Below are 15,409 nucleotides of genomic sequence, written 5' to 3'. Positions count from 1 at the left end.
ACAAGGTGCATGTGGTCAAAGACAGAAGAGGAGCGAACAGTCCTGTGCATGTGGTCGAACCTCTGGATGGAGAAGGTAGAGTGAGAACCCTCCACAGAAATATTCTGTTACCTTGTCCTTACCTTACTGATGGACAGAGCACCAAAGATAATAAAGTAAGAAATGAAGATCAGAAGAAAGAAAAGGACAACACGCTAAAACCAAAAGTAAAAACTCAGACTTACCATGGAGACTCTGAGAGTTCAAGCGGGGAAGAATATGCTTTTTGGGTGCCTGGACATCGTCAAAAGACTCACCTTAACCCTCAAGCACCAGTCTTCAAGTCCACAACGAGACGACTTTCCAGAGTAAAAACTCAGGCTGAAAGACCCATTCAGAACGAAAGGAGCCAGCCACAAGAAGAGGACACTACTCAGGACAGAGGTCAAATGGAGGAGACAATGCCTCAGGAGCAGGAGATGAGTCAACACTCTGATGCTGAGGAAGTACCAGAACACCAAGTGTATGAAGAAGATACAGTGTCTTCAGAGGACGAATATGAACCTGAGACAGTCAGACGTTCTACAAGGACACGCCAACCAAGATGTATCCTTATGTATAATGAGTTAGGGAAACCTAGTTTTACACACCTGTGAAAGGGATGGAAATTAAAGTGTTTGAGTTCATCAAAAACACAGCTAATGCTAATTTGAATATGCATTTTTGTTTGAATGATATCTGTTCAGTAATACAGTTGCAGTAAGTCATAAGTCATTATTCAGAAATCCATTTTTGGAAACTGAAGAAAAAGGTGATTTGCAGAAAAGGTGGTGTTACAATGTAACAAGGTGACACACAAGGTATTCTGTAAGTAATAATACTACACATTGAAGCATGTATAATGTTAAGGTACATTAAGTATGTTGGAATGATAGATATTGCCAGATGTGACTTAATGGATTTGGGAGGCCTGCCAACATACCTATGGATTAAGACAATACAACCAGACAGGAAAATAAATAGTTGCCTATTTATCCTGTAGTCATGCTGTGATAGTCATCAGATGTGTAGCTATTGACATGTATGATTGTGTATCTGTATACTAGTCGGTACTCATCTCATGAGGTTCAAAAGTGTTATCTGGTCGTTAAACTAAAGTTGATACCAGAGAAAGAAATGTTTTGCTAACATTGTATTATTTTTTAGTGGGGGAGGGTGTAGCGCCCTGAAATATGTTATTTCATATGTCTTACTAATTTAATACAACTGTGTCCATTACTTACAATTTACTTTAAATGGTGTGTTTAAGTTAAGTCATATGTTGTTGTTCCAATGTTTGAGAACATTACATTACCTGTACACATACTGGCTGTCAAGGGCAGACAGTATTGCATGCAGCTTAGAAAAGAGCTGCTGTCTCTTTAAGAGAGAGGTGAAGCAGACGTGCTGTATACTGGCTGAAGACAAAAACGTATGCTTGTTACTAAACTGGGATTTGTTAAATAAAAGTTGCATAACTGAAGAAGGACGTGTTTGTGGACAGTTCGTTTCAAGGGTGCAACACCATTGCTGATAACCGTTTAATGGATGATATTGATTGACGCATGTTTGTTTTTATTCATTTTCACATGAACTGCAGCCAGACTCAAAATAAAGACACCAAAACAATCCCTGCATTGCTTCACATGGCAGAGATTCAAGCTGAATCACTAGCTCATGTCGGATCAAATCAAAAATGAATGTGCTTGTATCCAATCGTTGACCTACTTAAAAAGATATCTCTCTACATAAATAACCGCAGCATCAGCCTGAGAGGAATATTTCATAACATCTCCAGCTTGGCACGACAATACAGTCTGGATGATTTGTATGTGAGAGCTCAAACATCTGAAAAAATCTGTTAATTCTGTCAAAGCACCTGCTCTAGTTTTACATTGATAACCTGGCAGGATACTTGTGGTCCCTTTTTTGTGTGTAGAAAGTCACTGAACTGTTGGTGTTTTCTTTAATCAAACAGCGTTCAGAAAAACATCCACTTTCCAGTTACTTCCAAATCTCGTTGGAATACTTGCCAACAGAGAGATAATAACAGGAAACAAGCTGAAGCATTTAGCCAGAAGGCCAATTCTTTCATAAATATGCTATTGCCTTTATCAGTGAGCTTGTCATCTTGGGGAATTAAGGCGTATAGTCTGAGATATGAATGTATACCCGTCTCCAAAGCCCAAATCTCTCACCTGCTGTATATTTGCTCCTTCATTGATTCATGTATTCAGAAGGTGTGTTTCTTCAAGCTATTCCTGTCTGGAGATTGGTGGAAGAAAGCTGTAGTTGAGGGCAAATAATCTGCATTTTTGTTAAATGAAGGAATGGTCAGTGTAGAATACAAAAAGCTGCTCTGAAAGCCTGAGCAGCCTGAGGATTGCCTGGTGATTTGGCAGGAGTAGATTTTCCACTCGGCGAGGTCAGGAGGCTTAGCTGTTGCTGTTTCTCTCTTTAGCACAGTGCCAGGGAGCTGCGCGATGCCTCCGCCACTGTTTGGGAAGGAATTAAACTATTACAGTCCACATAAAGACACAAAGTAGCGACCCACTGCTCCGTGGGCTTCTGTTGATAGTCAGCCAAACATCTGGTCAGCTCTCCAATGTGAGAGGATGTCCCTAAATAGCTATTTAGGGCCATCCTCTCACATTGGAGAAGCTGGTTTAAGAAAATGTTCATATTTTTTTTGCTTGAAAGGTTGCTTTAAAATTGAATCAAATTTCTTTGCTGGATAGTTAGTTTTCTGTTAAATGACTTACCAGTTAATGAACTTACATGTCAGCTCTACAGCTTTTACCTAATTATATAATGCACTTTAAACATTAAGGTTTCCAGAGAAACATCAGCGATCAAAAGTTTAAAGATAATTTTTCCCTATGGCGAGAAAAAGAGAGGCTATAGTTCTCTCAAGGTACAGATGGAGACATTAAAAGAAGAATGAAGGCTGAGGTAATATAGCATATGTGATAATGGAGGCGTTGGAGAAATAGGAGATGGAAGAAAAGCTCCAACAAGTGGAAAAGAGGATGATGTATGTGTTGATGGAGTGTATGTGGAGAGTGTTTACATTATAGGGGTTACATTATAGTTATAATGACTTGAGGGATGGTTCCAAGCACAATAAACAATGATTCATTACAGTATGTTTTGAGGCTATATTATGTCTAATTAGCAAATTAGAGCCAAAGAACAGAATGAAACACAAACTGAGTGGATAAATCAACGTGTGTGTATAAATGTATATTTAACAAATGTGGCCACTTCATCAGTGGTTGAGATATCAGTGACTGCAGTGTTTTGGTTCTCTATGAAATGCTGGCACTCATTTGCCTATCAAAGGTCCTCGTCATAAGAGGGCAGTTATGAGAGCGCAGATGTCTGAAGAGTCATACAGGCCGTTAGGAAGTTAATTAAATCATTTCTATCTTGACTCTGTTATCATCCCACTACTGTCTGCATCTGCTCAGAGACTGAGTTAGTTATCTACCATCCAACTCACAAAGATGACAACATGAATAATTAACGGCCGCAACACGGCAATGGAACATTATATCGAAGAATAAAATAAGGAACAAAAATATCATCCAGTGCCATTAGTGTAAACTTTATGTCCCACGTTTTGTCCATTTACACCGTTTACAGATTTCAGCATGTGTTTCTTCTTTTTAGTTATTGTTGAAGGGAAGAGCTGAATCAGCATGGAGTTAAATATAGTGATGGGTGCTATAATAATGTGTTATTGCTTTGATCTGATCTTTTTCTATCTCCCACACTTCTTGGAGCTGTCTGTTCATTTTACATCTTATATTCCAGACGCCTGCACGAGTCCCAAACAGCAGCCTTGAATATTAGCTCTAAAATAAGAAAATTAAATACAATTTTCAAAGGGACATTACAGAAAGAACAATAGAAAAGAAAGCGGCAGCATGCTTGTGAAAAGAGAAGCTGTGCTGTTCAGAAAAAAACAGACCAAAGGGCATATCTAGATATTGAATTTTGTATTGATTGGTGTCAGGCCGTGAGCCATAAATTTCCCCTTAGTTGGAAATTAAATCAATAGGTAATTAGTTTCTTATTGAAATTACCAGGCCCCCCCACCCCGTATCTTTGTTAGCAACCCAAACACTGATCCCATTGTTTATCGCCCCTCCCCACCCAATATGTATGCTGTCACACTTTGGATATTAAAGGAATAGTTCGCTTTTGAGTTGAATGAGAAGATTGATACCACACTCGAGCCGTCTACATGCTTAATATTAAAGTAGAATAAAGACCGTGAGACATGACTGTTGTGGCCATGGTTGTAAAAAATAATAAGTTGCGTCCAATAAACCAGAATCAAACCACATTGCGTTATCCTCATCCCAATTGTGTAAGATGGAGATTAGTGAAATATGGATAATGCTGAAGGTATCGCCCATGTACCTGCAGGTGCATCTGTTCAAAATTCTCTGTGGAGGCTGAACAAGTCCACAGCCTCGCATCCTCCAGCTGTGCCTCTCTCAGCGCCTCATTCTTCATAACTCTCCCTCTGTCTCGCAGTCTGTCTCCTGAGCACTTCGCTCCGTGGCAGTCTGGTGTTTCGCCCGCTCTGTGAATCACTGAGAAAGATTTTACCTGGCACTACTTTAATCAGACAGATTAGCTGCCAGTATTGCATCTTTTTTCTTTTCATCATCCAGTGTATCGGAGCGTGACATGCATTTACTCTTTCTGTAGAATCATATGCAGGCACTGATGATTCTCACCACACACAGGACCTTTCCTGGCAACACCGAGAATATAATTTGATCCCGTCTGTTGAATAATACACTAGTTATTCATATAAGTATATCTTTGTTTTGTTCCTCAGGCGGGGAGCCCGACTTCAGTCAACGCTCCATGCAGTTTCTCCAGGACGTCAGTTTCCCCCTCCAGTCAGGACATATGCAGGTACAAACCACCTCATTTCACTGATATGAACAACTGAGGACAATACATTGCATCTGTTGTATTGTCCTTTATTGCTGAAGAATCTGATCTGTGGGTTGAGTTGACCCTTGAGCAATACACTGCCACTGTGTAAAGTAGCTTTGGTTGTGCGATACATGCTGTAAACTTTGATTTTAATTGTAACATAGGTCAACCATTGTTGGGTATTTTCCGAAACCTTTTATCTAATTTTTTCAAGTTTTTATTTTCAAATGCATGATATTGTTTTCCATTTCTCTTTTTTTTTTTGTCTTTTCTCATTCCTTCTCCTACTGTCCCTTACCACTGTCTTCAATCACATTCCTCTTTCATAAACACACATGCACAAACACTTACACACCAGCAGTCAGGTTCAGGACCATCAGAAGCAGACTGCAGTGGTTCTGTTGAATTCAAATGGTAAAACCTGTCAAGGTTCAGGAGGTATTTCAGTCACCACCCTCTGCACAGACGCCCTACCAGCCTCTAAACATGCCAAACAACGAGACTGGCTCTCCCTGCTGCGGCCCTCCTCCGTCAACATCCACCCCAGCGGAGCGCTCAGGTTTTCTGTGTCTCTGAATGACGTGGGCCAACGAATGGACAGTCTTTGTCGCGGCCTGCACTTTATAGACCGCACCTGCTCCGAGGGAGAGCTGGAGCTGAAGCCCGAGCCTGCTCAGCCAACCGGCTCGGATCGAAGGGCGCACACACTCAACGGCAAGCTGGCTGCAGCACCCACACACCAGATCCCGAATCCGACCTTCTCAACATGCATCGACCCCCACCTCGTCCCCGCCTTCACCAACAACTACAAATGCATGTTGGGCATCCCTCCTGCAAATTATCTCCCATCTGCCCCTGCCATCATCGCCCCTCCTCCTCTTCCCAACACCCTCCTCCACCCTCATCCTTCTCCGAGCGCCAACTTCCTCCGTCTCCTCCTCCCCTTCTCTCGATCCTCTACCTCGGCCAGCCTGCAGTGCTCTGAGCTGGGCAGCTACGACTCCCACCTCCACATCAACAAGTCCTCTAGCGTCCAGCTGGAAGACAGTGAGTCAGGATTCCATGTCGAAGATCTACTGGGAGATGACGACGTGTTCGAGGAGGACCGACTCAGTACAGCTCCAAGGAGAACGAGCCAGCTGGCCACCCCAAAAACAGTCACCGTGTCTGGGACCGAAGCTCTTTTAGCCCCTCTGTGCTTTATGGACGAGGACGTCGACCTGGACAGCTGCCCATCCCCTTTGTCAGAGAAAACCGAGCCACTGTCACCCTATTCACTATCTGGAGACTGGTGCAGGTGGGTGACTGTCTGGATGGTATAATCCACACCCACCCTCCCTGTGACTTGATAGGCCATCCCTATGCTGTTAGTGGCAGTGAACCCCAGAGCCCTGTGGAGTGGTGAGAGCTTCTCATCCTGTAGTGTAACTACCTAGCAAATATCTTACGCCTGAGAAACATTTGTCCTCAAAACCCCTGCTCGGAGTAAAGCTGTTAATCAGGGCAACCTGACACATAGATGCTTTAGTCTGCACACATTAAGCTGTACTGATTCAACCCCTCATGTGTCTAGAACAGAAATATAACTTCATTTAATTTCATGTCATTTCACTTCAGTTATCTCAAGGGTGTGCCATGTTTTTTTAAAACAAATAATGTGTCCGTGTTACTAGATCGATGAGGCATTAATGTGTCTTAGGCCGCGAAAATTGGTCATTGATTTTGTCTGTAAACTTTAATCTTTTGCAGTAGAGGCAGAATTATTTTGCAATTGCAACGCTAAGGAAAAGATAGGTCAGAGGTCAGGGTATAAAATGTAATGGTATTTGGGAATGAAGTGTGTGTGTTCGTCTCTGAAATTCTGTATCAGAAGCAGACTGTGCACAATAATGGACTTTGAACCAGCGTCTGTCTGCTTGCGTCAAGAGGGCCGTCATCTTTTTCACATGGCAGTCTGTGTGCAATCTGATAGGCCGAGCCAGTTAGGAAGGGCAGATTGTAATTACAAACCAGGTCATGACTGCGTGGCCCCTACAGATCAATCTGTGTAGTGGTAGATGTTACTAAGTCGCCAAGAAATGAAATTTGAGCCCCACATAGATCATGTAGAGAACTTCTGGGTTACAGTATAAGTCTGTCAATAGCCAGACAATATAACAATATGCCTGGTAGCTGTTCAGTGGATTGATGATGGTTAAGTCTTGAGGACAAAGGAATGTCAATTATGTGTCTCACTTGTTGTTTTTTTGGCACCTCAGCTGTGTTCTGCGCATGTAGTCCGTTTCAGATTATACGTCTTATACAGTACGTCAGCTGTGGGCTGAGAGAGAAACATGAGCTTAGAATTGGCAAAGTGACCAGTTCAGAGATCAGGAGACAGATTATTGTCTTCAAATAGTTTTCGTAGTCTCAGCGCACACACTTTGCACACAAACAAACACATCGTGGAAGCTTTCTGTCAGGCGGCTTGCAGTGTGAGCTCACCTCACCTGCAAGCATGTGTGTGGGAGGTGGATTTAAACCCACAAATGGCATGTTAATTGATGACATTTCAGAAATGAATAATCAGAAGTCTTATTCCGTATCAGAAATGTCACCTTGTAGAGAAACTTAAAAGTTCTCATCAAAACGCCTTGTGTGTATCCTGACATATAGAATGCATTTCCTTCCTCTTAAATATTTACAAAGCTGGTGTAAATATTTTAAAGTCCTGCATTGCTTATTTAGCGCTTATAGTTGTCCTTTTACCTGCCTTTTACTGCCACATCGCTTAATCAGCAGAAAGGCATTAACCGGGTGTCATTTAACCCCTTTGTCATTTGATAAACATGACCAATCTTTTGAAGTAAATTATAATTATTGCAGTCAGGCTTATGTTTCTTAGCTTTGACTGTCTTTTCACCTTCTTCTTGGTGTTTTAAGGCTTGCACGCTCTGGTCCTCGTGCACATACTAGTAGAGCACCAGATAAACGGAACAGGGACAAAAACATGGTTCCATGGAACTGCTGGTATTCAATATATCCACAGAGCACCTTTTTATAAGCTTTTATATCTTACAATACAAACACCTAGTGTCTATATTATTCCTTAACCTTCCTCCTAAAGGTAGTTTCTGAGCATATGTAATATTCTCTTTTATGGCAAGCATGACCACAGAAATGGAGACAAGTAACTTTTTGAGGCGTGCAGAGAGGGGAAAGGAGTTGAAATGTCTTCCAGTGGTGCTGCCTTTTTAATTGAAATGTGTTCTCTGATCAGCGTGTCTCTGGCAGGGTGTACAGTAGAGCTTAGACCGTTGAGACTGAAAACAGGCTGAGAACAAAACGCCTCAGATGTCACACTCTGCCCCATACCTTCCCCATGGAAATATGTTTAGCAGAAATGCAAAAATAAAAACAGATGGTGTCAAAAAAACATTTGAAAATAAATGAATAATTGTTTCAGGTCCAGGGCAGAGCAATGAATAGCTGGAGGGAGGGGATCTTAATGCAACACATTGAGATAGTGAACAGTGCAAAGATCGGATGATTGCCACAGGAGAAGTAAGAGGAAACGGACCAGAGGGAACAGGAAGCAAGTGAAGGCCTCGCCATGGCTGTAATGTTGCTGAGCTTGTTTCCCCCTCAGCTTGTGATGCTTGTGATTTCCCGACTATATGTTTTGCTTCACATATTTTAATGCTGACGTACTATAATGGCGCCTCTGTCATCTTAAAACTACTGTTAAACAGGGTGTGATCTGGCTGCTCAAGTGATGCCAATTACATTTTTTACTTCCATGCCTTGCAGTGCTTGGGATGTGCTGCTGCCGACACCGATGCAGTAAATTTAGCGGTTTGGAATTATTCTGTTAAATGTACCAGATGAAGCACACGTCACTTTGAAAGGCTGAATTTTGTTTGCTCCATTTGTAAGATCTCTTTCTTTTGCAGCAGTTTACAGATAATCTAGCAGACATCTAGCATGAAACCTATATTTCTCAACTTTAAGTCCTCCTCCACTCAATGTTGTTTACTCATCACTTTATTTCCACCATGCCTCCATGTGGAGGTGGAATTTTTCTGTTATACCCTCCTATGTTTTAAATAAAATCCACAGCAACATTAGAATAATTTATCAAATCCATTTCAGCAAGGGCCAACCTTTTGATATGAGCACCAAGATGGTCCAGATCCTCGGGCTGTTTTTTGTTTTCTTTGGAAAGAGGAGTACACAACAGTATGTGTGGGAAGAGAATCTGCAGTTCATCATCTTGTGATCCATATAACAGAAATCACACAAACAAAGCAGCTCAGCCATAACCCGTAGAAAAACAACTCTTCCAGAGATGTTAATTGTGCCTCCTCTATCCCTTAATCCCTCGCTCCTCATTCCACTCCCTCCACTTTGTGTATTGAGAATCCATTGAAATGACCCATTTTCATCCTCCTTTGTTCACTTTGTCTTTTCAATCTTGTAACGCTTTGGCCAGATCAGTGTAGTCTTCAAATAGACCTTATCTCACTTGCACTTTCTCAACATGTGTGGGTGTGTGTCTTCCTCATGTCTTATCTGTCCCTCAACCGGGACAAAGACGAACCCCATTAGAACAACCTGCTCTCTTCTCCTTCTCCACCTTCTTTCAATGCTTTAGCTTACTTGTTCTCCCAGAGAGAAGAGCCACTGCTCTCTGCATCTCACTCGGGAGACTTGGAGTTGAGGTTTAAATAACTGCTTGCGCCTTCCCTCATACAGCTTATTATAGTTGTATTGTATTGCAAGAGACAATAGCAGATTTTCCCTGGAGGCAATGTCCTGACATTAACTTCTGAGGTCATGATGACTTTAGTTTGTGCTTCCTGCAAGTTGTGTGTGTACATGATATTGACTTGATTTGGCGAGGTAATAAGTTGCTCAAACAACCCTCCAATCCTTAATTTTGTCCTATAGCAAACTGAAACTCACGGTTTTGGCAGACTGTACCTGGTCTACTGGTGAAACTGTTATACATACAAAGTCTGGATTCTCACGTCTATCGCTGTGTCAGACTAATGCACTCCTCCTTAATGTGGGTGACTAATGACTTCTGCCCTCCAACCTGTCAGTGTTCATATGTGAACTTGAAGAGGATCCAGGGTTGCTTTGGTCTGATAGTAAAATACGATTGTTTTTTGTTACAGGGGTTGGTACTGTATGTAGTCTATTCATATTATTATGTTATTCCCCAAAAACTAAAACGCCAACCCACTGCAACAACATCAGCACAGACATCAAATAGCTTTCTCCACACATGGGTGTGTGTGTGTGTGTGTGTGTGTATGGGTGTGTGTGTGTGGTATAGAATAGTAATGGTGTTTGTAGTATAAATGCAAACTTGATCAAAGCAAAATAAACATTGAGTGTGAATAAATGCTGTAACAATACCTACATTGATATACTTATTAGTGAATAATATCTTAGTTATAGTGTGTTTATAAGAACAGGCCATTAAAGGCGACTTGTATCAATTCTTCCAACACTGAGACTTAAGACTGCTGCTGCTACAACTGCAGAGTATCTGAGATTCAAATTGCTTTGATCTATTTTGTGCTGCAACGTTGCAAGAACACAGGAGGTTATTTTCTGAAAATGCCATTTTGATTTGCAAATGAAGTGCTTTGAATCAAATAAGTTAGACTTGATTGAGTTTATTCATGTGGGACATGTATTGTCTTCCGCGTTCAGCGTCTCAATATTTGTGAAACAATGTTCCCACCTGTGTTGCTTTTCCTATATTGTTGGAGTTTGGAATAAATTAACATTTTCCAAACATCTTGTCATATTACTACGAGAGAATGCTATAAGTCTGCTACCATATCTTTCAAAACTCAAGTTTCCTGGAGTTTGGGGAAATATGTCAGCTTTACCTGCCAACATTTATTTTTTTGATCTTTTCCTCTCCCCTGTCTTTCTCCTATAACAGCTGCCTTGCCTCCTAGCTTAGTGTTGACTGTTTTCTTTGGCTCCTGTAGGATTTGTCACTGTGAAGGGGACGACGAGAGTCCTCTGATCACACCATGCCACTGCACAGGAAGCCTGCGCTTCGTCCACCAGGCCTGTCTGCAGCAGTGGATCAAGAGCTCTGACACTCGCTGCTGTGAGCTCTGCAAATATGAGTTCATCATGGAGACCAAGCTCAAACCACTGCGCAAGGTAAGACATGGTTTGTATGTGTGCATATTTGTCTTTGCAGCTCCAAGTGTCTGAACTTGGCACACGTCACTCATTCAACGTGTAGCAGAAAATCTGTCACACGGATAACACAAGCATGACACCGACTATTGAAGAGGTTTTCACAAGTGGAACTTGTTGGGGAGGAGGAGGCAGAGATGGTACACTCTCATTAAAGGTTCTTATCAATCGCTGTTGCCTGGAGATAGCTGGACACTAATTAAAATGCCTTCACCCTTCATTAGCTGCACAAAGGGCCATGAAAGGCTCAGCTGTTAATGGCGTCTGAATGCCACTGGTGAATATGGAAGTTGTTCAAAGATGAGATGAGGATGTCGGTCTTGCTATAAAGTGTTGATCAGAGGATGCTTGGTTTCATGTCACACTCTGTCAAACTTCTCTTCAAAGTGACCCTGCAACCAAAGGAATGCCTTTTGGATGTTGAGAGGCTCTACATCTTATTTACAGAACTGATCTGATGGTGCTGGCATTGTATTTTGAGTTTTCTTTGTACCGTTGGGCTCTGGTCCTGATGATGTATTGTGAAGCCAATAACTGACAAGATAGCTGGCCTGGATCTAGTAGCTCGGTGCTGTATGCACACTTTTCTTCTCTGTTATATTTGCCATGCAAATAAACGTTATGTAGCATAGGATCTTGATCACAGAACCTGAACGCTCTCCATCAAATATTTCCCTCACATTCTGAGCTGCTCCAGAACCGAGAGCCAACAGTTGTATTGCTTTAAGTGTTGAGTGTGTGTTTGAACAGTATAGTTGACCTCCTCAAATGTCCTTCTTTTGTCCTCTCCTGCTCTCTGTCGCAGTGGGAGAAGCTACAGATGACGGCAAGCGAAAGAAGGAAGATCATGTGTTCGGTCACCTTCCATGTCATCGCCATCACCTGCGTGGTGTGGTCGCTCTACGTCCTCATTGACAGAACAGCGGAGGAAATCAAACACGGTCAGCACACACAAACATTGACTTAACGTTGTTGTCCGTGTTCGATGTAGATGTCATCCATTCCAGTCATTCATTTTCAGTATTAAAGGACAAATATGCATGACTGTGGTGTTATTTCAGTAGTGTGAGTATTGAGTTCAAATAGTGTGAAATATACAGTATGTTGGTGTAATTGACATTCAGAAGCTCCGTGGGCATCAAAGGCATGAACAAATGTGTAGACGAGTGTGCTGAGATTCTTTCTGAGATTCTTTTCTGTCTGTTTGTATTTTGGAATTTCCCTTCAATTCAGTTTGCTTTGATTTCAGACCATAGTCCATAGTTGAGATTTTAAAAGTAATTCTTTACAGCCATCATTATGAGATCCAATTTGAGATGGTGACTTTCAAACTGAGGTGGTTTTGGTTCATCCTCAACTTCTTCAAGAGTTTAGTCAGGTTTTGTGTGCATGATGTGAATCACAATTACAAGTTGAAGGTCACTTCAGGGATTTGTCTCGTCAACAAAACGCCCTCACAACGATAAAAATATTTAGAAGTGCGTGTTGTTGTTTCTATATCTTTGTGCCGAGAGTTAGATAAGAAGATTGACACCACTCTTGTGTGTGTGTGTGTGTATGCTATATTTTAAGCTGCCACCGAAGTCTTTAGTTCGAATAAAGACTGGAAACCGCTTGGCTGGCTCTGTCCAAAGGTAACGGAGTGTTACTTTTGGACATGTGTGCCAGATTTAACAAAATGTGACATGTAAAATAGTGAGCTAACCGGCTGCTGGCTGTAGTTGGTCGGTAGGGCGTTCTGGTCTTTTAAAATGTTAAAGTAAGAGGAAAATGTGACCAGGAGTTAAATAGCCCCTTTAGAGCCTGGGCTGCTCCTTATTTCCATCTCTACCAAAGTGGTCAGCAGCACCGAGCTACCGACAGATTGATTGACGGAGCGCGGCGCTCTCGTTATCGGGGCTAAAAACGGAGACGGCTGCTTTAACGATGAGCTGGTGTATCATCCACTGGCACCACGTCTGCTGCCGCTCACTCCTCTTTGGCATATCTAGTGCTTTTGAGACAGCGTACAGATGGAAGAGCAGGCTGTGCCTGTTGAGACCGACCTGATGATTCAGACTTGTTAGAGTCCCAATGGGCTGTCAGGTTCAATCACCATGGTGATGCCAAATAGCTCCTCCCCAGTCCAGTTTGTCCTCTGCCAAGTCACAAAGAGACACGGTTATGTTTTTCTCTGAATTTGCTTGCAAAGATTGGTAAGATCTAATATGCCTTGAAATGTTTTCCATTGTCTACTTTCATTTGTGAAACGGCTTTAATGTTTATGATTGCATGATAAATTACATCCAACTGTGATACTTGACTTGAATTTCTGCATCATTTCTATCGATTTGTTTGTGCATCTTTGGTGAAACATGATACTTACACTTTCTTTATTCATGCAGCCGGAAGAATCCCAGGTAAACATTTCAACTTTGGCCCTTTGGCTTTCAAATTGTGTTTCCCCTGTCAGCTGTACTGGCAGCTGTGTCTGGTTCTTTTCCAACTGCACTTTCCTTCCTTTTCCTTCCCTTTCCTTCCCTGGTCAGCCTTGATTTCAGGATACAAATAATGCTTCTTCACCCTTAAAGTCGAATATACTGTGTGTGTGTGTGTGTGTGTGTGTGTGTATATATGTATGAATGTATGTGTGTGTATGTGTATATATATATATATATATATATATATATATATATATATATATATATATATATATATATATATATATATATATATATATATATATATATATATATATATATATATATATAGATTAAGACCTAGTATATTCGCACCACCTCACTGAATGTTCCAACCTAATCAATGCAGGAACATGCTGGGATTTATTTTCTGTGTTATACTTTGTGGCTTAATTAAAAGAAACCTCACTTATATATTCTCACACAACAGAAAGTTATATAAGCATAGTTAATACCTGACTGATTATATGTCCACTTTGTTTGAATTGCTATTCTTCCTATCATCATGTGAAGCATTTTTGTATTTCATTCTGTATATTTATTCTATCATAAAGGGTAGGATTTTGGTAATTCAATTGTGGACCTTCTTTGTCTTTAATATATTAAAGCCATGCCTCTTTGCGCTGCAGCTTATTACAAATATATTTTACCTCTTGCTTTGAGCTTTATGTTTTAGGGGTTTTACAGAAATGCTGCAATTGCCTCAGGAAGCATAAACATGTTTTGGCACAGTTTAGCAAATTTACTACAAATCCCTGCTTTAAAACCTGCTGCAGTGTTGTAATGGTTTAGTGGTGTTCTCGCTTATCAAGCAAGCGTTTGTTTCTTTTTGTTATATGTACTTTTGGGGGGCATTTCTTAAAATGGACAGAAACATTGGAGAGATGACAGGAACTAAGGGGCCACCAGGGAGCACCTATCTGTTTGTATTTATGTTGCTTTAAGGTTTGCAGACATAAAACCTGCATGGGATAGATTTATTTCTGTTAGTTATTTTAATTTAGTTTTACTGGCAGACCTGTTCTTAAAAGTAGTTGGCTATATGCATAAAATCCTGTAGTTTTGTCACATTGTGAATATATGTAATGTGAAGTGATGCATTTCCTGGTAAATCAATCTAGAAATAGTATCTAATTCAGTGAATTGAATATCTGAGAAATCAGGAAACTTAATCACATTCATGCAATTCTAAAATGCAATTCCAGTCAAACATATACCAGAAAAGAAATTATGCAAAACAAACTAGGTTCTTTTTTGTCTGCTCTCTATTCCTCAGGACTCCTGGAATGGCCTTTCTGGACCAAACTGGTGGTGGTGGCCATTGGCTTTACGGGTGGGCTGGTGTTCATGTACGTCCAGTGCAAAGTTTACATCCATCTATGGAGGAGACTCAAGGCTTACAACCGGGTCATATACGTCCAGAACCGGCCAGACACGTGTAAAAAGCTGGTACTGGAGAAGCCGCCCCTCATGGAGCCGAGTCTGGAGAACAAGGAAGCTCTGGCGCCAACCCTGTCGGACACAAACTCCTCCCAGTACACAGAGACAGAGGACTACAGTATGGAGGTGCTCCATGTCTGAGCTCTCGGTCCATGGCATTGGTCGTCCTACACACACTTTACACACAGACAGGCCCACGGTGAAGAGCAGCTGGTGTGGAAATACCCGGTGAATGAGGAACGACCACACACTCACTCCCCTTCCTCTGAACCCAGACTGATCCACTGTCCTCCGCTGGACCTCTTATATTCCCAACACTTCGT

At 41.5% G+C, this 15,409-nt stretch overlaps 1 protein-coding gene across 1 annotated transcript in view; it reads left to right on the top strand.

Moving 5' to 3' along the window:
- Positions 1-15,391, top strand: part of marchf8 (membrane-associated ring finger (C3HC4) 8) — a gene marked incomplete at its 5' end in the record, with an annotated part of 51,891 nt that extends 36,500 nt beyond the window's left edge. Inside the window, 4 exons of the mRNA XM_079229901.1 lie at positions 4,874-4,953; positions 10,968-11,148; positions 11,993-12,128; positions 14,923-15,391. Of these exons, the coding sequence (XP_079086027.1) occupies positions 4,874-4,953; positions 10,968-11,148; positions 11,993-12,128; positions 14,923-15,227 (702 nt within the window). The 3' untranslated portion in view covers positions 15,228-15,391. The remainder of the gene's footprint in view (positions 1-4,873; positions 4,954-10,967; positions 11,149-11,992; positions 12,129-14,922) is intronic.
- Between the last annotated feature and the right edge of the window lie 18 nt (positions 15,392-15,409).

The sequence above is a fragment of the Taurulus bubalis genome (assembly GCF_910589615.1).
Source record: "Taurulus bubalis genome assembly, chromosome: 14".
Lineage (NCBI taxonomy): Eukaryota > Metazoa > Chordata > Actinopteri > Perciformes > Cottidae > Taurulus > Taurulus bubalis.
The sequence above is the reverse complement of the archived record's forward strand: the minus strand, read 5'-3'. Positions and strand labels throughout refer to the sequence as shown.